The sequence below is a fragment of the Caenorhabditis briggsae genome (genome assembly GCF_000004555.2).
Source record: "Caenorhabditis briggsae complete genome, chrII, whole genome shotgun sequence".
Classification (NCBI taxonomy): Eukaryota; Metazoa; Nematoda; class Chromadorea; order Rhabditida; family Rhabditidae; genus Caenorhabditis; species Caenorhabditis briggsae.
In genome coordinates this window covers 5,485,214-5,508,759 of record NC_013486.2, presented here as the reverse complement: position 1 = coordinate 5,508,759, position 23,546 = coordinate 5,485,214, and the positions used below count along the sequence as shown (strand labels likewise).

General features: G+C 36.4%; 4 protein-coding genes across 4 annotated transcripts in view; all 4 read left to right on the top strand.

Annotated features, from left to right (window-relative positions):
* Positions 1 to 1,432, top strand: part of CBG11172 — a gene marked incomplete at both ends in the record, with an annotated part of 9,741 nt that extends 8,309 nt beyond the window's left edge. The window contains 3 exons of the mRNA XM_045242084.1: positions 535 to 664; positions 713 to 900; positions 1,194 to 1,432. Coding sequence (XP_045094478.1) covers positions 535 to 664; positions 713 to 900; positions 1,194 to 1,432 — 557 coding nt within the window. The remainder of the gene's footprint in view (positions 1 to 534; positions 665 to 712; positions 901 to 1,193) is intronic.
* A 209-nt stretch (positions 1,433 to 1,641) lies between these two features.
* CBG11171 lies at positions 1,642 to 3,543 on the top strand (the record flags this gene model as incomplete). The annotated part of the gene is made up of 5 exons (XM_045242083.1): positions 1,642 to 1,791; positions 2,198 to 2,505; positions 2,556 to 2,662; positions 2,696 to 2,701; positions 3,458 to 3,543. The coding sequence occupies 5 exons, from the start codon at positions 1,642 to 1,644 to the stop codon at positions 3,541 to 3,543; spliced, it is 657 nt and encodes a 218-aa protein (XP_045094477.1).
* A 439-nt stretch (positions 3,544 to 3,982) lies between these two features.
* On the top strand, positions 3,983 to 7,341 carry Cbr-clhm-1 (the record flags this gene model as incomplete). Its single annotated transcript, XM_045242082.1, has 6 exons — positions 3,983 to 4,093; positions 5,019 to 5,173; positions 5,426 to 5,666; positions 5,711 to 5,935; positions 6,328 to 6,415; positions 7,166 to 7,341. The coding sequence occupies 6 exons, from the start codon at positions 3,983 to 3,985 to the stop codon at positions 7,339 to 7,341; spliced, it is 996 nt and encodes a 331-aa protein (XP_045094476.1).
* An 8,394-nt stretch (positions 7,342 to 15,735) lies between these two features.
* On the top strand, positions 15,736 to 20,011 carry Cbr-aff-1 (the record flags this gene model as incomplete). The annotated part of the gene is made up of 12 exons (XM_002630392.1): positions 15,736 to 15,885; positions 15,934 to 16,087; positions 16,485 to 16,687; positions 16,990 to 17,142; positions 17,718 to 17,838; positions 17,969 to 18,102; positions 18,163 to 18,262; positions 18,306 to 18,526; positions 19,326 to 19,404; positions 19,456 to 19,657; positions 19,707 to 19,797; positions 19,850 to 20,011. 12 exons carry the CDS (start codon positions 15,736 to 15,738, stop codon positions 20,009 to 20,011), a joined length of 1,770 nt encoding a protein of 589 aa, XP_002630438.1.
* Between the last annotated feature and the right edge of the window lie 3,535 nt (positions 20,012 to 23,546).

Below are 23,546 nucleotides of genomic sequence, written 5' to 3'. Positions count from 1 at the left end.
TTACCTTCGTTGTTGCTATCATTAATTCCTGCAAATTCGCGAAGATACTCCTCTAGAATAGCAGTTTGCTGTTCGACGATCGCTTGATAGTCGCGAACTTGTTGAAGAAGGAATTGATTAGCTCTCGCAGCTTGCTCGATCGACAAAAGAAGATCGTCGACCTGGATTTGCTGCTGAGCCAATTCTTCTGGAACACGGTCCATAGCCTGGTCCACGATCTGTGGAACCAGAACCGGCATCTCATTAACCTCCCCTTGATCCGCCTGTGGTCCGTCGTTGGCTTTAGCAACAACTGGATATGAGGTTGATTTTGGGAGACACATGATGTCAGTAGAAATTTTCAATATAGTAGAAGAAAAGAAAGAAAAAAGATTTGTAGGGGTTAGTAGAGCTCTTGGAGCCAAGAAATGACCGGGGATGTCGACTCCGCCCACTTTAGACGTCGTTCAGTACGAATTGGATATGAAAAAAAGATACGGCAAAAAAGAGAATTTAGAAAATAATTGGAACATTGGAGGATTAAAAAAATTTCAGGACCTTTCGGTGTGCTGAGTCTTGGAGTCGGAATGGTTGTCGTCATTTATTCATTCGCGGGATTTTTTGGATTTTTGGCTTATGGAAATGACGTTCAAGATTCAATTACATTGAATCTTCCAAACGATCAGTAAGAGAGGAAACAGGGGATTTAGACAATGAAAAATATGAATTTCAGCCTGGGAATTTTCGTAAAAGCAGTTTTACTATTTGTCGTGTATTCTGGATTTCTGATTCAAGTTTTCCCTATCGTTGCAATGATTTGGCCAGCAATCAAGAAGAAACTCAGAAACTCATGTGGGGTCTCTACGACTACAAAAAGGATTGTTCATTTTGCATTCAGATATTCTATTGTTGTTGTTGTCTGTAAGTTTTCACTAGACTTCTGATTTTGAAAGTGGTGTACGGTGAAATTTTTTAGTTGCAACAAAATATGCAGATGCCCCCCCCCCAAACTTTCAACTTTGGGCTCATATATCTCGGTTCCAGTTAAAGTTATAAATGAGTTGTCAACTGGTAAATTGCTTATCATAACCTCACACACATTTTATCAGTTGACAAATCTTTGATATCTTGCATAGGAATCAAGATAATTGAGCTCAAAGTTGGCAATGTGGCAAAGCCTCAAAAAATGAACCTTAAAAAATGATAATTTTCAGTCCTGCTCTCCTATGCAATTCCCCGTCTATCCGACATGGTCCCACTGGTTGGAGTAACCGCTGGAATGCTTCTCGCTCTCGTCTTCCCATCACTTTTCCATCTTCTCATTTTCCTTCCCCAATTTGAATGTCGTATTGGTTTCCTTTTTGACATTCTCCTTGACATTGTCTGTATCGTCATTGGAATGTTCTTCGTCATCTATGGTTTCATCACAAACGTTCACCATCTGATGCGTTGAGATACAGCTCCTATCGGGTCTTTTTTCTTCTGTCTCGTTTTGCTTTTTTAATAAAGTACGGAAAATTCTTTCTTTGCTTTTTCTTTCCTTGGTCAAAGTTTCTTCAATTGTGTTTATTAAATACATGTGGTAGGCGTTTTTGTTCAAACGATGAAATTGAAAGATTCAGTATAAAAAGGCAGAGGAATAATGGAATCCAGCATTCCGAGATGCTTTTCAAACTCGCAATACTCTCTAGTCTTCTGGCGCTCGTTGCTTCTAGAACTCACTTGACGGACTGTCTGGATGAGAACAAGTACTGTGTTGGACTTCCGAGAGGATGTGTTGGAACCGCCTGTATCGTCGCTTTCAGTTCTGTGGTGAGTTACTTTTCAGAATCTTCGACTTAACGTCTTCTAGGATGATTCTACTGTATTCAAACTTTTTTCCTTTGAGCTTAATCTGAATTTTTATTTTTCGTTGAGAAGTTTTAGAAACATCGGATTTACCATAAAAATTTGAGCTCATATATCTCACTTCCTGTAAAAGATGTCAAAAAGTAGTTAACTGAAAAAATATTTTCGATATTATTATAAACATTTTGTCAGTTAACTACTTTTCATATCTTACAAAAACCGAGATATACGCGTTCAAACTTGGCAGTGTGGGGGTCCTTCTATTATCGGATTTACGGTAGTTTCTTTTGAGCCTAATATTCATTTTTATCTCTCTTCAAGAAGTGTTAGAAAAGGAAACAAAAAGCTCTATCCACTATTTTTTTTGCAGTCCAACGGAACCCATACCGACATTGAAATCTTCGGAAACGACATACTCGACAAAACCTGGCTTGCCATCGCCTACTCAGCAGACAAACAAATGAAGGATGACTTCGTTGTTTTCTGTATCCGTGACGACAAAGGAACCGATATCAACGATATTGAAGAAATGGGTGGACTTGCTTACAATGGTTATCACTCCAACGAAATGATTGGAACCGTCAAGAATATGAAGAAGGACGGAAGTGACAAGTATGGATTCCGAATGGAGATGGTTGAGTATGAGAAGGAGGAGAAGACGTTGTACTGCAAGATGACGTGAGTTTTATCATTTAGGCTCAAGTCATTCGCCTTTTTCGAAGTTTCAGTCACCGCGTCGAACCAGTCATTGACCACTTCAACATGACCAAGGTCGAGATTCTGATGTCGAAGGGAGTATTCATCAAGGGAAGTTTGACCTACCACGGAAAGACACGCAACAATGTCGGAATCGTTGATTTGTCTGGAGAAAAGAGTGAGTTTCAGACTTTTAGACACTTATGATTACAGTCAAATTTGTAATAGAAGGGCCCCATAACTTTCCACTTTGAGCCTATATATCTCGGTTTCTGTCAAAGATATGAAAAGGTTGTCAACTGATAAATTTTTGTGATATTATGATAAACAATCACTTTTTTTATATATTTGAAAGGAACCGAGAAAATCGACTCCAAATTCGAAAAATTTTGGTATTTCCTAATATTATTCCAAAAAAGTTGAAAAAGAAATTCGAAATCGCCAAAAAAAATAGAATCCCGACATTTGAAAAGCACACAGATGTTGGAATAATGTACCAAAATTTGAACTGTCTAAGAATTTGGTTTGGGACCTTTAACATTTTTTGAAAAGATCAGAAAAAAATTGGGTCATGGGCTATAAAAAATAGGTCGCGACGTAAAAAAATCTAGGTCACGCCTAGGTTTTTAGGTACTGATCTAAAAAAATTAGGTCATTACCTAGGAAATTTAGGTTGTGACCTAGAAAAAAAACTAGATTATGACCTAGATAAAAGCGAAAAGAAATCGGAAAAATTGCAGTGTCAAAAAGGCGTCCCATCATTTTTAGGAACATTTTCGTCCAAAAAATTAATAATTTTTTATCGGAGACCCTACTTTAGACATTTAGAATTTTAAAATTGTTTTAATAATTCCCAAATTAACTAAATTAAATTCTACAACATTCTTCATAAGACCTATCTTATTTGGAATATTTTATCTGAAAATTTTTCCAGAGCACAAGAAGAAGAACTCCGCTTCGGACTCCTTGGTTCTTCTCTCCTCGGCCATCACTTTCATCGCCGCCAAAATGTTCTTCTAATCATTCTAATTATGATTACTTATTGTTGTCTCTCTCTCTTTAAATAAATAATTTTCTAGAAGGTTTTCGCTGAATCCAAACACTCCCACGTCTCCAATAGCAACAGAAATACGAGCGAGTTTCCGTTGTCCTTCTTCTTCTCTCGCTTCTTTTTCTTTTTCTTTTTACCACCTATAAAACGATTCATCTTCTCCCTCTGAGCTTCTCGTCCTTTCTCTTTTCTCCGAGAAGCAAAAAGAAGAAGAAAAATAGTTTAACACATATTTCACAACGATTCCTATCCTTCTCTCTGGGTCTCCTCTGCCACGTCATTCCATTCAAATCGTCGGTGTCGTTCTCGCTCTTCTCGAAAAAGATCATTGATATTCAATTGAATGATTCATAATTTATCGGTTGTATTGGGAATGGGTGGTGGTCATTAATAAAAGAGAACCCAGAAATGACCACAAGTATCAACTCGGTTGTTACTGTATTCCAAAACGTTTTTACCAATCATGGAAGCACTCTTCTTAATGGGATTCTCATTGCAACTACGGTTGGAGGACAATCGGTGAGTTTTTCGTTCAAACCTGGGAAAATTTACTTTCATAAAATCAAAAAAAGACATTTTTAAGAAATATCATTTAAAAATTACCTTTAAAAATTTAAGTTTATAAAAATGTCTTCAAAAAATACTTTAATAAAAAATACCTTTCAAAAAAAATTTAAACTTAAAAAATTTCTAAACAACTTTTTTTAAGCCTTCAAAATGAAAAGTTTATGATTCTTATGGTGAGAAAATATGATTTCCCGAAAAAAAGTTACTACAGAATAATCAAACTTATTTTGGGAATTCTCACTTTTTTGAGAATTCGAAACCGTTTTTTGCAACAAAAAAACGGTTTTCAGGGAAAAAATTAATTTAATTCAATTTCTAAAAATTCTAAAAAAACTAATTTTGAAAATTCTGAAAATCTAACTTTTCCAAGAATCATGAAGTTTCCAAAATTAAAAAAAAATCAAAACTTCGCAAAAAATTAGTGTCAAAAATCAAAAAAAAAAAGAAGAATATACGATTTTCTAGATTCGAAATTTAAAAAAAGCCATATATTTGGAAATCCAAATATTCCACAACTTCTAAAATTTCAAATTTCTGGAAATTCAAAACAGTAATTTTGCACACTCCGAAAATTTTTAAAAATTCGAAAAAATCCAAAGTTAGGAAAACATACAAGAACTCGCAAAACTCAAAAAAATAAGGTCCAAAATCAAAAAAAACCTTAAATTCGAAATAAGAAAATCAGAAATTTCGAAATTCTAAAATTTCCAAAAATTCTAAAGCTCAAAATTCTAAAAACTCTGTAAATTCTCCGACCGCGAACTGGCAGTAGTATTTTATTTTTCAAATTTTCTGAATTCGAGTCCAATTTAGAAGAATTCTAACAGTTTTTATTGCAAAAAAAACCTTCAAAAAATTCAAAATCTTCTGATTTCAGCTTGTCCGAAAGCTCACCTTCTCTTGTCCATGTGCCTATCCGTTGAATATTTATCATTCTCTAGTTTTCATGTTCGGACCAACTGCTGCTCTGCTTCTAATTGGAATTACTGTTAACTCGACTACATGGAAACTGGCTCATGGTTTTTGTTTCAGGTGATTCCCAAAAAAAAACTTTTCTTAATAAATACCAGAAACATCCTATAGGTTGAGCTCAATTATCTCGGTTCCTATGAGAGAAATCAAAAATCTGTCAATTGACAAAATGTTTGCCATAATATCACCAATATTTAATCAGTTGATCAATTTTCGGTATCTCTTATAGAAATTGAGATAAGCTCAAAGTGCAAGCCTAGAATAGTATTTTTATTAAAATGTTTACAGTAAGTCATTATCACATGCTTTCAGAGTTCGAGACACTAGACACAGTTGGAAGACAACATGTGTATCATGGATAGAAGTTCTACTCCAATCCAGTATTGCACCGATTGCCTGGCTCTTCGTTGTATTTCTCGATGGTGGCTATTACAGATGTTATCGATCCCATGAGTTCTGTCTGACGGCAGACGCGATTCTTTGCAAAAATGAGACAATTTTTAATAGTTATGCCTTGTCATCATCTTTCAATAGAATCAGTGATAATGGAAAAGTAGATAAAGCCATCTGAATTAGAATGTAAAGTACTATTTTCAGTATTGCCCTCCTTGCATCTGTGCTCCAAACCCAACTGATGCATCATATCTGGAAGCTGAATCTCAAATTTATGCATGGGCCTTACTCGTCATAACTGGAGTCGGTGCATTTTTGGGTAATGAAAAAACAAGCGAATATAGAAGCCCACCCTACATTTTCACTTTGAGCTCCACTATCTCAGTTTCTATAAGAGATAACAAAAATCCGTCAACTGATAAAATACTTGTCATGATATCACAAAATTTTATCAGTTGACAATTGTTTAATGTCCCTTTTAGAAATTGACATGATTGAGCTAAAATTTCAAGTTTAGGGTAGCCTTCTATTTAAGTGTTTCCGGTAATTCTTACAAAAATACATTATTTTGTTTTCAGTTATCACCTGTCATCGAATGTGTGATAAGTACACACTGGTTCAACGGCAATACGTGGAAACATACAAAAATGTAGAGACCCAGAAATTCGACGCAGTCGCCAAAGTAAATCTCTTTCCCTATTGCTTTTGTGTTCTTTTTTTGGGTTTCTTGTTTGTTTATCACTGCATGGTGCTTCTTCACTTTCCTTTTGCATGTTTTGGAAGAGGAAAAATAAGGATTGATATATGAAGTGAAATCACAGGAACATGCGTCGATACTTGCCGAGCACAACGCCAGAGCATTCTTCGGACAGAAGGATTGGACAAAGAGAGATTGGGATTGGGTGTCTGGTGAGTTCAGAGTCTTTGACTCATAATTAAAATTTTTTCAAAATTCCCGGCTCAATCTTGATTTTATATTATTTTTTGTCTATTTCAATCTCTATCTTGGATCATTTTCATTAAACTTTTAAAGGTTTTCGAAGTTTCCATAATTCAAAAATTCTGAAACTTTGAAGGTGTACGGGCAAATAATCATGTAGACTCGCCGATTTTTTTGTCTATTTCGGGTCATTTTAGGCCAGTTCATTTTATATTAACATTGGACCGTTCGTTTCAGTCAATTCGGGACTAAGTCTTGGTCAATTTGAGATCATTTTCAGTCAAATTTCAGCCAATTTTTTCAGTCAATTTTTTTCGGGACGAACTTGTTTTGCTAGTCCCAGACCGCGAACAGCATGACCAAAACTTGGTCCGAAATTGACCAAAAACAGTCTCAAGCTGACTGGAAATGATGCACAAGGAACTACAGGCGGTCCAGAACCAAATAGAAGTTTTAAAAATTTGACTGAAAATGGTCCAAAATAGGCAAAAAATGGTGCGAAATAGACTAAAACTAGTCCAAAATCGACGAGAAGAAGTCCAAATTGGCCTAAAATGGTCCAGAACTGGCCTAAAATGGATTGAAATAGGCAAAAAGTTATCGAAAATCAAGTTTGGGTCGGAAAGTTTAAAATAGGTCAGGGCCAACTTTCGAAAAAATCATTTTTCTCCATGAAGATTTTTTTGAGATTTTTCACACCAACTAAAATATAAATTAAGGAATCCCGGAAGTCAATAATCCATTATTCGCTCGTCTCCGTCTAATCGCTGCTGAAAAAACGCAACAAACCATGTATACTCCCCTTCAACTTTGGAACGACAACAAGGGGTACCGTATCCCTCAGCCGGACCTTCAACTCGCACAAATCATTGTTGATGAAACGAAAGAAGATTAATAATTCGGGTATCCTCTCTCTATTCCCTTTTTTGTGGTTCAACTTCATCACGGATTTCCAATTTTCAAGGTTGCACTTCATTTCTCTTGCCTTACTTTTCGTTTTCCATAATATATCGAAAGTCATAAATCAGAAAAAGTTCATAAAAAGTGAAATGTATTCTCGAGACATTTATAATTCAGAATTCAGGGAACTTCACTCAATTACCCACAATTATAAATTTCCATTTGTTGTTGATTTTCCCTTTTACTTGTCTATTATAAAGCGGGAAAAACTAATTGAGCGATTCAATGCCGACGAACAGACTGGTAGCCATTTTTGGAAATGCAATGAGCTTATTTGATGGTATTGGAGAGAGCGGTTTATGACTAGTCCTATTGGTTTTGTATAGTTATTTGATGATCTGGTTTTTTGATTGGACCTGCTAAGGCTGGTGAGAGAGTTATATGATTTTCTCTGTGATCAAGTGTTTTTTCGGGTATACTTGCAAGCTGAGCTCAATTATCTCATTTTCTTGAAAAGATATCAAAAATTGGTCAACTGATAAAATACTCGTCGTAATATCACCAACATTTTTAGTTGACACATTTTTGATACCTCTTATAAAAATTTAGTTAATTGAGCTCAAAGTGCAAGTATACTAGAAATCATGACCTAGAAAGTCAAAACTAAACATTCAATTTATACCGTTAGGGAGCTCTTGTTTTGTGAAATTCGAATCTGTTTTTGAATTTCAAAAATGTAGCCGAGTTATACGCATTTGAAGGTTGGTGGCCCAGAAATCCTAAATTAGGCCTCATTGTTCTGAATTTGAAATGACCACTTGTCTGAAAATGAATATTTTTGAGATCTAGAAATTCGTGAAGTCTACTCAAACCGTCAGCCTTGAGCTCAACTATTTTTTCCTGCAAGAGATATCAAAACTTTGTCGAGTAATCTAAGACAATTGAGCTGGAGCGGGATTACTTGCTTTAATGAAAGCCCACCCGAACCGCCAACTTTGAGCTTAATTATCTCGATTTCGGTGAAAGGTATCAAAAATATGTCAACTGATAAAATATTGATAATATTGTGATAAATATTTTATTAGTTGACACATTTTTGATAACTCTCATAAGAACCGAGATAATTGAGCTCAAAGTTGACGGTTTGGATGGGCTTCTATTGAAAAACAGGAATCCGGGGGTTCGGTTTCTGAAAAAAAAACAGCTTGATTTCAACAAGCGTAACTGAGCAAATCCAAATACTTCAAAGGTAAACCAATGGACGATAATTTCTAGCTGCCATAGACCAACAACAGTATACTTCATAACACTTAATTACTAACAACGGTTTCCGCCAACAGGATGATCCGTTAGCTGACAGTGCGTGAATACATCCAAACAATAGACGAAGAGACACAGAGAAAGAGAGGATTCATGCTCTGATTACTGTCATTAAAGGACGAAGTTGACATGTTGCGTGTGTTTCCGAACGGAAACGATGATGATTTCGGGATTATAATTCATTGAATTAGCGGATTCGAATGAAGTGCGGAACGGATTGGTCAGAATAATCGGAAGGGGGATGGAGAGAGAATAGATTTATGGGATTTATGAATATGTTGAAGTTTTGAGTTTAGGAACTTTTGAGTGACAGAACTATGGAAACTACCGTATTTCGTCTAATAGAAGCCCACACTTAACCGTTAACTTTGAGCTCAATTTTCTCAACTTCTGTGAAAGATATCAAAAATTTGTCAACTGAGAAATTGTTAATCATAATGCCATGAATATTTTATCAGTTGACGAATTTTTCGTATCTTTCACAGGAATCAAGATAATTGAGCTCAAAGTGGACGATTTTTTGAAGATTTTTAATTATAAAATGGTCCCCGGGACCTAACTTTTTTGATGCTTGAAACCTTTTTTTTCAGGTTTTTCTGCAATGACTCACAGTATATTTTCTTTGGTAGTTTTTTTGTTCATGTCGGCTTACCAAAAAAAAGCGGCTCCCGTTCTTACTCATTTCCGTCTTTAAGCATTCCGCTCACTTAATGAATGTCTATGTCTCCTTCAAATCCACACTATTTCCCCCTCTCTTTACAAAAGGTCATAAGTTGAATGAACGGAAGAGGTAAGAAAAAGAAGAAAAATCACAAAAGACCCAACACAAAATGTCATGCTTATGCTTCTCCCGCATCTTCCGGTACTACTCATGTCCCTCATTTTTGTATGTACGATTTTTTACAACTTTTTGCAGGTGTTTTATGGTCCCCCATCCCCCACTTGAAATCATAAAACATATGCAAGCAGTAAAGTTTAGACAGAAATCGGGGAAGAGAGGGGGGACTCAATTAGAGTGACGGACCTTCGGAAATCGGAGACATCTTCTCAATTTATATGCAAAACACTAAATTTTATAGGGATTTGTTTATTGTTCTTCTCTTCTGAGCTATTCCTAATTTCCGGGAAAAGTACTTCCGAGTCGTCTTTGAAATTTTAAAGTCAATATTTCAAGTTTTCTAAACTTTTCAGTTTTCCTCTTTTTCCAATTTTTTCTTACCGTAATAACTGTTAGAAGGGCTCCTTAATATGAGCCTATTTTTCTCGGTTCGTGTCAAAGATACAAAAAAGGTGTCAACTAATAAATTGTTTATCATAATATCACAAGTATTTTATCGGTTGAGCACTTTTTGATATCTCTCACAGGAGCCGAGATAATCAAGCGCAAGTTTTATAGTACTTCGTTTTCTGAATCACCACCCAATTTTTTTGCCGTTTGTCCAAAGTTAGAGCACCACCTGGTACCATTTTCTGAGAAGATAAAAAAAATAGTTTTTGAAAGAGCAACAGGCACCTGTAAGCATCTCTATTCATATTCCCGATTAGTCACGGAGGGTGACCATAAATTGGTTCGTGAGGTAAAATGAGGAGAAAAGAGAGGGAGATGAATGGAATAGCGACCCGCCCACTTTTCAGGCTTCCACCCCACCCGATTACCGTTCATTCTAACTGGTCAGTCTACTACTTCCATCTAAAGGTATCAATATTAAATTCCACTGGTTTTGATCCGGTCTAGTTTTTGAAACTGTGGGTATAAAAACCTATTCTAACAATTTACCAGTTGTAAACTTTAATGGGATTTCGATCTCAATTTTTTATTGCATTAAGATGTTCAGAAAATTATGTATTTTCCTAATACTCTTAATTTTTTTTGAAATCCGAAATCCCCGAGAAACGTAAAAATAGGGGTGTTCATTTCTAGCCACTATATTTGGGTGTGCCTCTCTCCCCCTCCTCGACGCTCCTCAAGCGCATAATCTTCAAAAGCGCATATCTCAAAAACTATGGTTGCTAGAAAAAGTGGTTAATTGCAAACTGCTCAACATAAAATTTTACACATTTTGTTAGTTAAAAACTTTTGTTTAGCTACTGCGGTTTTTGAGATATGCGCCTTCAAAGATGTGCTACCTCTCTCTCCTTCCTTGGAGGCCGCTCCTCGAGAGCAAAATCTTTAAAGCCGCATATCTAAAGACCTACTGTAGCTAGAAAGCAGTGGTCAATTGCAAAACTGCTCAGCATAAAAGTTTACACATTTTTTAGTTAAAATTGTTTTTCTAGCTACAGTATTTTTTGAGATATGCGCCTTCAAAGATGTGCTACCTCTCTCTCCTTCCTCGGAGGCCGCACCTCGAGAGCAAAATCTTTAAAGCCGCATATCTAAAGACCTACTGTAGCTAGAAAGCAGTGGTCAATTGCAAAACTGTTCAGCATAAAAGTTTACACATTTTTTAGTCGACAACTTTTTTCTAGCTACTGTAGTTTTGGAGATATGCGTCTTTAAAGATGTGGTACCTCTCTTTAACTACCTTATTTCCTCCCTGTAATAGTAGTCCACCCATACCGTCGACTTTGAGCTCAATTATCTCGTTTCCTGTAAAAGATATCAAATTTTTGTCAGCTAATAAAATATTGGTGGCATTGTGATAAATTATTCTTAAGCTAACAATTTTTTGATAGCTTTCACAGGAATCGAGATAATTGAGCCCAAAGTTGACAGTGGATGTTCTCTACAAGACTCTACAAACTTTTATGAAAATCTGATGGTTTAGATTTTTCAATGTTTGAGGAACACTCAAAATCCCAATCCTTCCTAAAATTTGAACCAGAAATTCGAAACTTATTCGAACTTGCTTCTATTCTCTCTATTTGCGGGGTTATTAGCCATATATAGATTGTGATCAGTCTTCTCCCTCTCTCCCTCCCTAATTTCCAAAAAAACGAACACAAGACTGTCAGGTACGGTTTCTTTTCCTTCTCCCATTTCATTTTCTTTCATAATAATCGGAACGCCCTCTCTCTTTTCCATATATGGTGGTGGACTCATTGAATTGTCACTGAGTCAATGAAGTGTTTTCAATACAAAAAAGGAGAATGTTTGCGGTTCCATTAGGTTGATTTGTACGAAAAAAAAAATGTTCTAGAATGATTTGGGGTATGAGGGGGTGGGACGAAAAATGAATGAGTGAACTACAAAAAATGAAACGGCATATACTATACGACTCGGGGCGTCCGCCCTCTTTTGTCTTCGAAAAGAATGCATATAGTAATGAGACATGAATTGATACGGAAAAATTTCAATTCTTTCCTCGGAAGTTTGAGTTTTTAGTCGTGTCTTGAATTCTTTTTATGAATTTTCCTTAAAGCTCGTTTATCTCAATTTCCATGCAAGATATAAAAAATATGTCAACTGATCAAATGTTCGTGATAGTATGATAAACATTTTATCAGTGGACAACTTTTTCATATCTGTAACAAGAAGTTAATTGGCTCGAAGTTCAGGGACCCTTCTATAACAGGTTTTTAAATGAGATTTTCGGTATTTTTGGCCAAAAACCTGTTTTTCAGTTAATTTTCGGCCATTTTGACCATTTTCAAGAGACTCGTGTGAAAAATTTTTGAATTCCTGAAATTTCAGAATTCCTTGAGTAATTTACAATTCTTGATTTCAAAATTTCGAATGATTTTTTTTTTGGATTCTCAAAAACAATTTCCAAAATCTGGCTTCCACACTTCATTTTAGTTCAGAAACCAATATTCTAGCACCTCTAGAAGCCGAGATACAGTGATTTGACGTTTTTGAGAGACGCAGGCTGTTAGAGTGTCTTGTCGTCTGCGTCTCTAGCCTTCGAAACTTTGAATGGCTGAATCTCGGCTCTCAGTGTTCCTAGAGAAGTGATTATGGAATCGATTTTTCTAATTTTTTTTGCTCTTTTTGTAGACTTAAAACTGAAAAAAAAACCTAGATTGAAAACTTTGCATTCACAAAGTTTTTTGAAAATCATTAGTTTTTCAGCAATTTGCTGATTTCTGAAAGACACCTTCTTTTTAACGTTTTCAGTACAAAACGGACAAAAAAGAGGTGACTTTCAGAAATTGACAAATAGCTGGAAAACTGGAAATTTCTAAAAATCCTGTGAATGCAAAGTTTTCAATCTTGGTCTGTTTTACATCCTCCGAAATTTTCAAAGAGATAGCAAACTTGATAGCCGAGCTCCAGACACCAGAAAATGAGCGAAAATCAACTGACAAATATGTTTTTAAATATCTTATGGACCGGTACTGTATCTTAACTATATCTCAAAGTGTTTTCCGAATTCCTTTCAAAATATTCAGAACCCAGATCTTCTATCTTCACCGTGACTCAATTTTTTTTGAAGACTTAATTCCCGCATAGTGCGGGGTACTCGTCGGCACCTTCTCCTTTTTGATCAATGTCACAGATAACTCTGCTAGTTTTTTTTAGTTTTGAGGAAAGAGGACACTCTTCGCTTCTTGTTCTTTTTGTTCACTCTCTTTGATTCAACCGATAGATCATAAGTGTTTCTAAGCGGTGAATGACCGCAAATTTCCGGAGAAGATTTCGGTATGCCTAATGTTAACAGAAAAAATGTTAACAAACAAACAATGAGTCGACAAATCTCGGAAATTATTTCCTTTTTTTTTGAAATCTTTTAAATTTTTTTTCTTACATATTTTCTTTCCTGGTTTTTTTTCCTGACAAGTAACAAGTTATGTAATAGTTATGTAATCAAATATAGATTCCTATTCTGACTTTCTAAACAAACATATCCTGGGGAAACTGGTTCGTAATGCTAGATTGGAATGGTCAGAGGTTAGCCACCCACCCCCATTATTATAGGTTTCAGGTTCCAGTTCAGTGTACAATGATAACTTTAGGTTTCATGTTTATATTCCCATAACCATCATCTCCTTCTTCTACCAACTACTTGACGGGCGAAGTTTTTGAATTCCTGGATTTTTGAAAATCCTTGAATTTCAAAATTTTTAATTATTTTTTTTATCAGAAAGATTTTCGAAAATCTCGTTTCCAAACTTCATTACAGTTCAATAACCAACGTTCTAGCACCTCTAAAAGCCGAGATACAGTGATTTGAAGTTTTGAAGAGACGCAGACAGTTAGAGTGTATCGTTGTCTGCGTCTCTTGCTTTCGAAAAATCTCGGCTCTCAGTGGCCCTAGAAAAGGAAAGAAGACACTTCTTCACACTTTAGATTTCATGTTCCAGCTCAGTGTACAATATGATAACTTTTCCACAAATATTTATATTCCCATAACCATTCCCTGGCTACTTGACGGGCGGGTTTCTCATGGCGAACCACTCATAATCCACTCTTCATGCATAACCGAAAAACTCCCAATCGTTTTGCTCCGTTTCTATGTAACTCGATACTGTATTTCATGTATTTTCTTCACTTATTTAATATTTGAATACGGTAATTATGACACCTAGTTGACAGAGAAATAGTGTGAGATTTGAAGAGAGCGCAGACAAAAGTGCGTGATGGTGGCTCGTTTGCCGTGTCAAGATCCTACTTTTTTGATCTTCTTTTTTTCCGTATGGTGACGAGGCGTGAAACGGGATTAACTACTGTACGACAATGAGAATTTATTAGTATGGTTTTTGATAAGATGATAGTCATAGGTTTTGTTTTGTGCGGAAATTTATCTATTTTCCTAATATTACTGCGAAAAAAAATCCAAAATCCCCCAAAAATCGGAGAATTTAGCGAACAATTTTTTGACGGTCTGCAAAACAGGAAAAAGAAAACAAAAGTGGTTGGGGTTCGAACCCGGGATCTGAGATTGGTAGTCAAACCTGTTAGCCAATGGGCCACCAGCGCCGCCATAAATTCCGCCAACGGTGGCGCCCACCACCCTCTTTTTTCACACGTTCTTATCAAACTTCATTTTCATGATCCTAATGTGCTCGTTTGGTGTAGTGGTTTAACGTTTTGTACAGCAATCTGAGCTCCCGAGTTCGACTCCCCTCGATGTCATTTTCTTTATTCTTTTTTTTGAATACATCGTACCTTACCGTAACCCTTTTTCCAAGTCTCCCAAGTCAGAAACCAAATGACTTTTATAGTATTTAAACAAAACCAATTTAATTTTGGTTGTACTTGAGTTAAAAGAGTGCTGAAGACGTAGTCTGTATGGAAACACAAGTGTTTACATCGAGCACTTCTTCGGAAGAAACTCAGGCGACCTTGCATAAGGTCTCCTTTGTTTTCATCCTTCCCCTTCTTCGGCACCTGAACCGTTCCCCCCGTATTCTGCCACATCCTCTCTCTCTCTCTCTCTTCGCTCCATTTCCTCATTTAATGATTCCCGCATTTGAAATGTTTCAACTTTTGCTTGATAATAGTTCTCGCGCAATCAATTAGCAGCTCAAGGTCGTCGAAATCCCTAAAATCTGCTTTCAAATGAATGAATTCAGGTGTGAATTCGTGAATTCGTTCGTCAATTGAATCTAGGAATGCTATATTATGTTTCTCTTTTTACTCAATTCTATTTCTTTTATCTTGATTTGTTGTTCCCACAACGACAACTACCGTAACCTAAAAATATTTGTTTGTCTTGATTTTTGAGCTTTTTAGACAATTTTTCACTATTAAAGCCAGTCATTTTGCCACTTTTCTGGTGGAAAATACCGTAAAACCTGTAACAAAAGGGCCCCTCACTTTAAACTTTGAGTCAATATACCGTAAACACTCTATTAGAAGGGCACCCGAACCGCCAACTTTGAACCTATTATATCTCGATTTCTGTGAAAGATACAAAAAAGTGGACATAAACTGTTTATCATAATATCACACACATTTTATCAGTTGACATTTTTTTGATATATTGCATGGGAGCCAAGATAAATTAGCTCAAACTTGGCAGTGTGGGAACCCTTCTATTACAGGTTTCACGGTAACAGAAACCCAACAAAAGTATAAAAAACAAGCAAATGAATACCAAAATGAAAATTTATAGATTACTGTAGTTGCCGTTGTAGGACATGCTCCAATTTTTTGCACCATCATGTTGAACACTAATTTTTCCAGATGAGGCTTTGGCAATGGCTTCTCACATTTGCCACATTCGTCCTACTAATCACCACGGAGGCCCGTCTCAGAAGACACAGAAAACGAAGATTTGTATCAAGTCATTTTGATGAGCTCTATTGTGGAGAAAGTGCACATGCTCAATCACAGGTAATCCATAGACTATTTGAAAAAAAAATAATTATCAGAGATTTGCAGTTTGAAGAAGAACGCGAATCCAATTCTTCCAAAGTCTCTTCTGTACACAGTACCCAATTTAATTGGGGTCTCGATAATACAATATGCATCAAACTTCAAAATGTGGTTCATGTGCTAAAATACGAACGACTGGAACAACGATACCCGATTGAAAGTCAGTATTTTCCTTCATTTTCAGTTTACTTCACAAAAGGCGGGCCTGGCTTTCGCAGGCCTTGCTATAGTTCCTTTTAGAATCATTATTATTGTATCAACAAAATTAGATATGATAGAACTCAACGAGAACTACAAAATGATATTATTTGAAAAAAGGTATCTTCTCTATGAACAAAGTTACAAGCCATGAAACCGTCGATACGAAAAGGAGCGAGCCTTGCTTGGTTTTTTGGCTGTTCACAGACAAGTTATAATTTCCAAATGGTACCATTTTCTAGAAATCTTTAAGTTCTATCATACATAGTTTAGTTTGTTTTTAAATATTGATCGTAAAAGAAACCATGGACTATAGGACCATTTTGAAGTCTGATTTTCATAACTCTTTGTTTTTTCAGGTTCCTATACTTTCTCTGTTCCTTTAATTGACACAAACTGTAAGTGTCACTGTTATGGGTTTGGATCTAACGATGTATGCAATGTGGAAAAATATGCAGACGATAGAAATTGCACAACAAATTCAGAATTTCCAACTTGCTATACAAAATATCATCCAGCCGTTGAGCCACTGGATTGTCCAGTGACAAGCATCCCTGCGAAGGTGAGCTAAAATTTTTAAAAAAATTTGCATTAAAATGTTCCCAAAGACATAAATTTTCATGATATTACTCTGAAAAAAATCAGAAAAAAAATCGAAATTCCTGAAAAAGTTTTACTCCAAGATGTTTGTGAGAATCCTAGTTCGATAGATTAAATTGCGCCGAAGGCGCACCAGGCAACTTTTTGCCAGATGCGCGACAAACAGGCTGGTTCTATGAAAATGCATAATTTCGGGAACACTTTAATGCAAAAAATACAAAAAAAAATGGTCAGAATCCCCCTTAAACTTGAATTTGAATCTAGGCATGTTGTGACATAAAACTAAAACCAAGAGATGGACGAATGTTCCGAGCTGTGAAGCTTCAACAACCGATTAACGACATGATCATCACTCACTCAATTTTTGCAAACAACAGTGGAAAAATTATGAAAGTTTTGGGCCCTGAAGAATATCGAGTGAGTTTATTAGTATCCTCATGTCCATATGTACATAGCACTCTAATAGAAGGTCGGCCCGCCAACTTTGGCCTCACATACCTCGGTCTTTGTGCAAGATATCAAAAAGTGGTTAACTAATAAATTATCCATCATAACATCATCAATATTTTATTAGTTGACCACTTTTCTATATCTGTTACAGTAACCGAGCTCGAAGTTAACGGCTTGCGTGGTCGATCAATCTCCGGTGCGCCTTCGCGGGCTCTATCATAATTTCTTTTCGAATTGAAATTTTTTGAGAGCCTAAATTAGATATGATAGAACTTGACAAGTTCTACGAAAACAAGTTCTACGAAAAATCTAAAAAGGGCAGGGCGGTGCCCTGATTGGCCCGGGTTGGCCACTTTATGGCTTGTAACTTTGTTCATAGACAAGATACATTTTTTCAAATAATATCGTTTCGTAGTGCTTATCAAGTTCTATCAAATCTAATTTAGTTGATTCAAAAAAATTGACTCTAAAAGAAACTATGGAAAAGCCGCCAAGGGTCCGTTTTCCAATTATGCTCATACCTAAAAAATATCAACTTTCAGATAAATTTAATAAAAGGAAAAGAGCAATTCGAGCTCACGGAATACCACAGAATATCAGTGCAACTAGTAGCTTCTTCTCCTCAACAACAACTTCGAGAAGGAATGTATTATTTTCCAGAAGGTATATAAAGTGTTTTGCTTAGATGAAATCGCGCCAAAGGCGCACCAGTCAGCTGATTAAAGCGCGGGAGGCGCAGCAAACAGATGGCTGACATTTTCATAAATTGTGACATCAGCAATTTTATTTTCAGAAAATCACAACGATCTTCGAGAGGGAAAAATCAATGAGATAACTGAAAATGATTTGGACAAGCTTGGCTGGTACAGAAGAATCGGAAACGATTGGCAAGTTGCTACCAGTGGACTGCTACTCAGAAATGCACATGTAGGTTCTAGCCTCAATCTTTTTGGTATCTATAGCAGTTGTGGAAACTTCTATTTTCAGAAAGTGGTCATTAAAAACTGCAAAGGCCAACTACACATGGACCAATTCTCTGGAACAAAGAATTTTGTGCTTCGTGGGACTCAATACAATGATACATTCAGTAAGAATTGTTACCGTAATCTTAAAAATTTTTTGAGTTTCAGATGAACGAAAAGTGTCAGAAAACAATTTTGTGCGAAGTGTGAAAGTCGACGAGTCTTCTCGAGAAATAACGATCATTCATGAGCATGGAACTGCTGCTCAGGTATCTTTGAAAACAGATACTCGTCCAAATTTAACGAAAAGTCAATCTCTTCTTGCCAATTTCACGGGAAGCATCACTTTGGATCATGATGGAAATCGAATGCTTAATGTTACTTTCTTCGTGAGTTCATCTCAAAAACGTCTTTTGCCGGTGGCCGTGGCCGAAGGTCCCACAGCGACAACTACCGTGACCTAACAATATTTTCGGTTTCAGTTTTTTGTTTTGTTATCTCGATTTTTCTTGCTTTTCCAGTCAATTCTTTCACTGTCAAAATTGGAGGAAAATACCCTAAAACCTGTAACACCTGTAATAGCAGCCCCCCCCCCTCCCACCACTTATAACTTTGAGCCCATATATCTCATTCCCCATAAAAGATGCAAAAAATTGTCAACTGATAAAATGTTTATCATATGATTATAAACATTTTATCAGTTAATACTTTTTTGATATCTTTTGCAGGAGTCGAGATAAGATATCTCAAACTTGACAGTGTGTGGGCGCCCACAACGCCCAAAATGGAGTCGACGCACCATGTCGTACCTTGGCCGACCAATAATTAGCTTCAAAATAAACACATGCAATCCAGTTAAATTGGAGAATACAGGGCTTGAAAAACTCTACAAAATGGTGCAAAAATATAGGGGTTTTGATTTTTGAATGTTTGAGGAAAACGCCGAAAAGGGAGTCGATGTACTTTGTCGTATTTTCGCCGACCCATAACTAGTGTCAAAATCAACTCTTTTGATTCATTAAAAAAAAGAAACAATAACCCTTGAAAACAAAATAAAGTAAAAAAGCACAAAAATCGAGAAATTATAGTCGGAAAATAACATTATTTTTAGGTTACGGTAGTTGTCGTTGTGGGACCTTCACAGCTTCGATTTGCTTACCAAAATAATAATTCAATAATTTATTTCAGGGTGTCAAAGGAACAGTTCATATCAGAATGTATGTGAATGATAAAAAACTGGTGGCCACTTTTGCATGTACTGCTCAATGTAAGATTCTTCAACTCGAGAACTCCCACCCCATAATAATATTTTTTTCAGTTGGAACCTCCGTGAAAGACGATGGGAGTCGAATAAGCCTTCCTTCGTCCATCAATCAAGCACAATGGGTTTGTATTCTACCGGATGAGCAGCCTGTCAAGTCGGAAATTTGTAAATGGATTCCGTATGAAGAGAAGGCAATTAGGTCGCCGAGACAGGAACAGAGCTGGTCCAAAGGACACTCGCCATGTTCGCAAGCAGAGTGAGTTCTGGGAACTGAGATTCATAAATTTGAAATAAAATTATTCCAGGTGCAATGGCCTGAAAAGTGGAGTCAGTGATTTGTTCCCATGGATAATCAATTTCGATTATTTTATGGCTCACGGTGGAGACTTGACAGAGGTAGGTAAACCCGTAATTGACTCAACCAAATTATCGAATTCTGAAATTTCAGTGGCTGAAAATGGGAATCCATATTGTCATAGCTGTTGGGCTACTGTTCCTTCTTATCATTCTCTTCACAAAATGCCTTGTTCCATTGGCATGTTGCTCACTATCAATCCCTTTCAAGAATCGGAATAAGAAAAAGAAGAAGAAGAACTCATCAGATTATTGATTGTATTTTAAATTGTATTTTCCTTTTATTTTGCTCATCCACACGGTGTTTTCCCCCGCATTTCTCACCCTAAAAACTCAGCTTTTGTCCCATTTTTCCCAAGTGATCTTTCCCGTTTCTCACGAGAAAACGCCTTGTTTTCTTGCCTCCCGAAAAATTCCGTACTGGTATCTACACTTCTTTGTTCATTTATCCTTGTTTAGCCCTTTTCCATTTTTTTTCAAAAAATGACAAATTAAATATGGTGCTCTTTTTCCTCTTCGCACTTTGATCAAATAAGTGTCATGAAAATAGAAAAAAAAAGAATGAGATCTTACACATACAAAGAGAGCCATTACAAAGTATACGACCTCCCCCCCAGGAGGAGCCACTAAAATTTATGCGTTTTCCGATTCGGCCAGCAAAAGTCTTTCCCCTTGTTCTTTTCTCTTTTTTCGATTTTTATTGCCTTTGTTGAGAAAAGAGTACGTTTGTCTCTTCAATCATAAATCAATCCGTTTTTGTGAAATTTTCATGAATGCTGTCAATGAAAAACAATTTTCGATGGAAAATTTTTTGATATTTCACAACACTTTTTTGTCGGAAATAGAAAAAAAGAGCCTGAATTTTTGTCAAGCATCGTGTCGATAGCTTCACTTTTTCTACCGTACTTCAAAGGAACATTCTTGAGAGAGGAAGGGTCTCGAGACGATTTTCTATTTTACCAATTTTTCGACGATTTTCACCGTTTTTTGTTAATCAAGGAAAAATCGAAGAGAATCATTGAAAAAACAACGCAAATCGTCGAAACATTGTTGAAATAAGAAAATAATGCTTTACTTTTTCGACCGTACTTTGAAGGAACATTCTTGAGAGGCGAAGGGTCTCGACACGATAACAGTACTAGTAAAAATATGACAATTCTGAAACTGTTTCCACTTGTTTCCACATTTTTTGTTTCTCTTTCATTTTTTGCTTTCCGGGAAGTTGTTTCAGTTAATTTAACTGTTTTCAAATCGAAAATATATTTCCCGCTTTTGTGGTATGATAATCGAGTCATTAAGCCTCTTCCAACTCCCGAACGCTGACCAGTTCGTTTCATATGAATAGAAACGGCGAAGGCCGCTGTCTTTCGGTTGCATTGCTTCATTCCTATAGCGACAAATGACCGGCTGTGTTAGAACAACCAAATGAATCACTTCTTCGCGTTGTCCGTTGTACTTTTGAATATTTTCGAAAATTTTCGAATTTCAAATGTCTTCTGTTTTTTTTAAAGCTTCTGTGACTTGCTTTGTAGCTGCAGGATGCGAGAAAATCCATTGGCGTCTTTACGATCGCTCACGAGATTCACGACTCCAATTTTCGAAGCATCTTCTATGCTCAATCATTATGGCTCTTTGCACATAAGAAACGGGGAAATGAGGCTTTTTGAAATTTCCAATTCCCACTCAAGGTTTCTTTTTTGTTTCTCTCTCGGTTTAGATTGAGGAAACATAGCGGATGGCCACCAGTTGTTTTCTTCCTCGCTCTTGTGTAATATATCGAGCTCAGATGAGATGAGAACTCATTACGAGATGTGATGTGCACTACTGATCATTGATTTTGTAGCTTCTTTCATCTTTTTTCTTCGCTATGTATCTGTCGGTTTATCACGAAAACATGATTGTCCTTCTCGTAGAATACATTTCAGTATGATCTTTAAAGGAAACTGAAAATCATACAGTATCTCCAGGGATGTTCAGAACGGAATTCCGAAAATTCCGATCATTTTCGTAATTTTTCGGAAGCTTTTTTTCGGAATTTTAGCCTTTTTCGGAGTTTTTGGACTACGGTATGTCAGAAAAATATTGCTGGCGGGCAGAAACTTCCAATTTTCGCGTTTTCAAAATCGAAATTTGTCAATTTTCACCAATTGTCGGCGTCTTTGTGATGGGAAAAATGGAGTTTCTACTTAAAATTTTCGAATTTCTCAAAATCGGAATTTTCGACATTCCTACAAATTCAGAACATCCCTGATACTGTGTCCCTTTGGTGAGAAGAATACTCTGGTACGAAATATTTCTATAAGTGAACTTCTTCGGCTGAAATAACCGTGCGAAGCATATAATGTCGTGAGTATGGGAAATGAATGATGTCAAGATACAGAATATATTCTTTCGAAATGTTCCCTTCAGTCACATGAGACCGTGACTCCTGCCTTCTTCTCGTGGTCTCGTCACGCTCTATCCTAACTGTATGTTTTGTTGTGTCCCCCGCTGTGCATAGCAGCCTCGAGAGTTGCATAGACATATACTTGATTAGTATCGGTTATTTTACTACAAAAAACAATTTCTCTCAATTATCTCTCTTCACTGCGCCATCTCAGTATGACGGCAGGTGCGTTTGTTGTTTTCTTCGTGCCTATCGGGAACATTCTGCGGAGGCGGCTGGGCGCCATCTGGCGTTACGACGGGAGGTCATTCGATTTAAATTTCTTTTCACTTGGGTTTCGTTATTGAAGTTTTCTCATACAAACTGAAAAACATTCTTTTCGATAAAAAACGAAGTGCATTTAAATAATGTCGTTTTGAAATTCTATACTCTAAGAAACGGCTTCTCCAGTGCCTCTGCTCTTTTTTTCAATTCCTTCGGGGAAGTATGATTTTCTGTTCCAGCGCCCCGGTTTCAGTGATTCATCATTCGGTTTTTTGTCCCTCACTCCCTTGCCCGTTACAATTTATTTCTTTATTTGCAACGTTCCCTCCCCTCAGATTCTTTGTCTTCTTTTTAGTTTGTTTTCCCATTTTTCCCCGAAACTCCTGCCACAAATTGTGTTGGCTGCTATCATCAATAATGAGCAGCGCCTCTATCTTTGCTCAATTCTCCTATCCCCTCCTGTTTCAAATCACGTTCAACGCACAAACTGAAACTTTTGACTCCTCAGAAAGTTTTGAGTGGTTTGTAGAAAAAAAAACGCATGTTTACCATAGGGCCTTTACCCGAAATTCGGCGAAAAGTAGCTTGAACTTTCAGCGAAGCGCCGGTTCACCAAATTTTGTTAATTTGTGGTTCAAAATGTTATCTAGAATCATTAAAAGTGGACCTAAAAATCCAACATTTTTATTGCATTATAAAGTTACAAAAGTTATTTATTTTCCTAAAATTATTGCGAAAAAATGCAGTCAAAAGCAAAGGCCATCAGTCGCCGTGGCCTAGGTTTATCACTGCAAATCCTCGTCACCCCGCGAAACTTTTTTTTTGAATTTTTATTGCTTTAAACGACATTTTTTGCAATAATATTAGATAAACGCATAATTTTTTGAACATTTTAAAGCAGTATAAGTTTTGGTCAAAGTCTCCCTTCAAAATCCCGAAAATGATCATAAATTGATATTTGAAAATTTGGTTGAAATTTTTCATTATTGCCGCGTTCAAGGTAGACTCCAGGAACTGGAAATTGCGTCCAAAGCTGCCAATTTTTCCAGGTTTTCCAGGAGCACGAAACGTCGATTTTCCGCGTTGTAGCTGTGTTAATTTTTCGAGGTCCGCTGTAAATTAACAAGAAACTTTCTTTTTT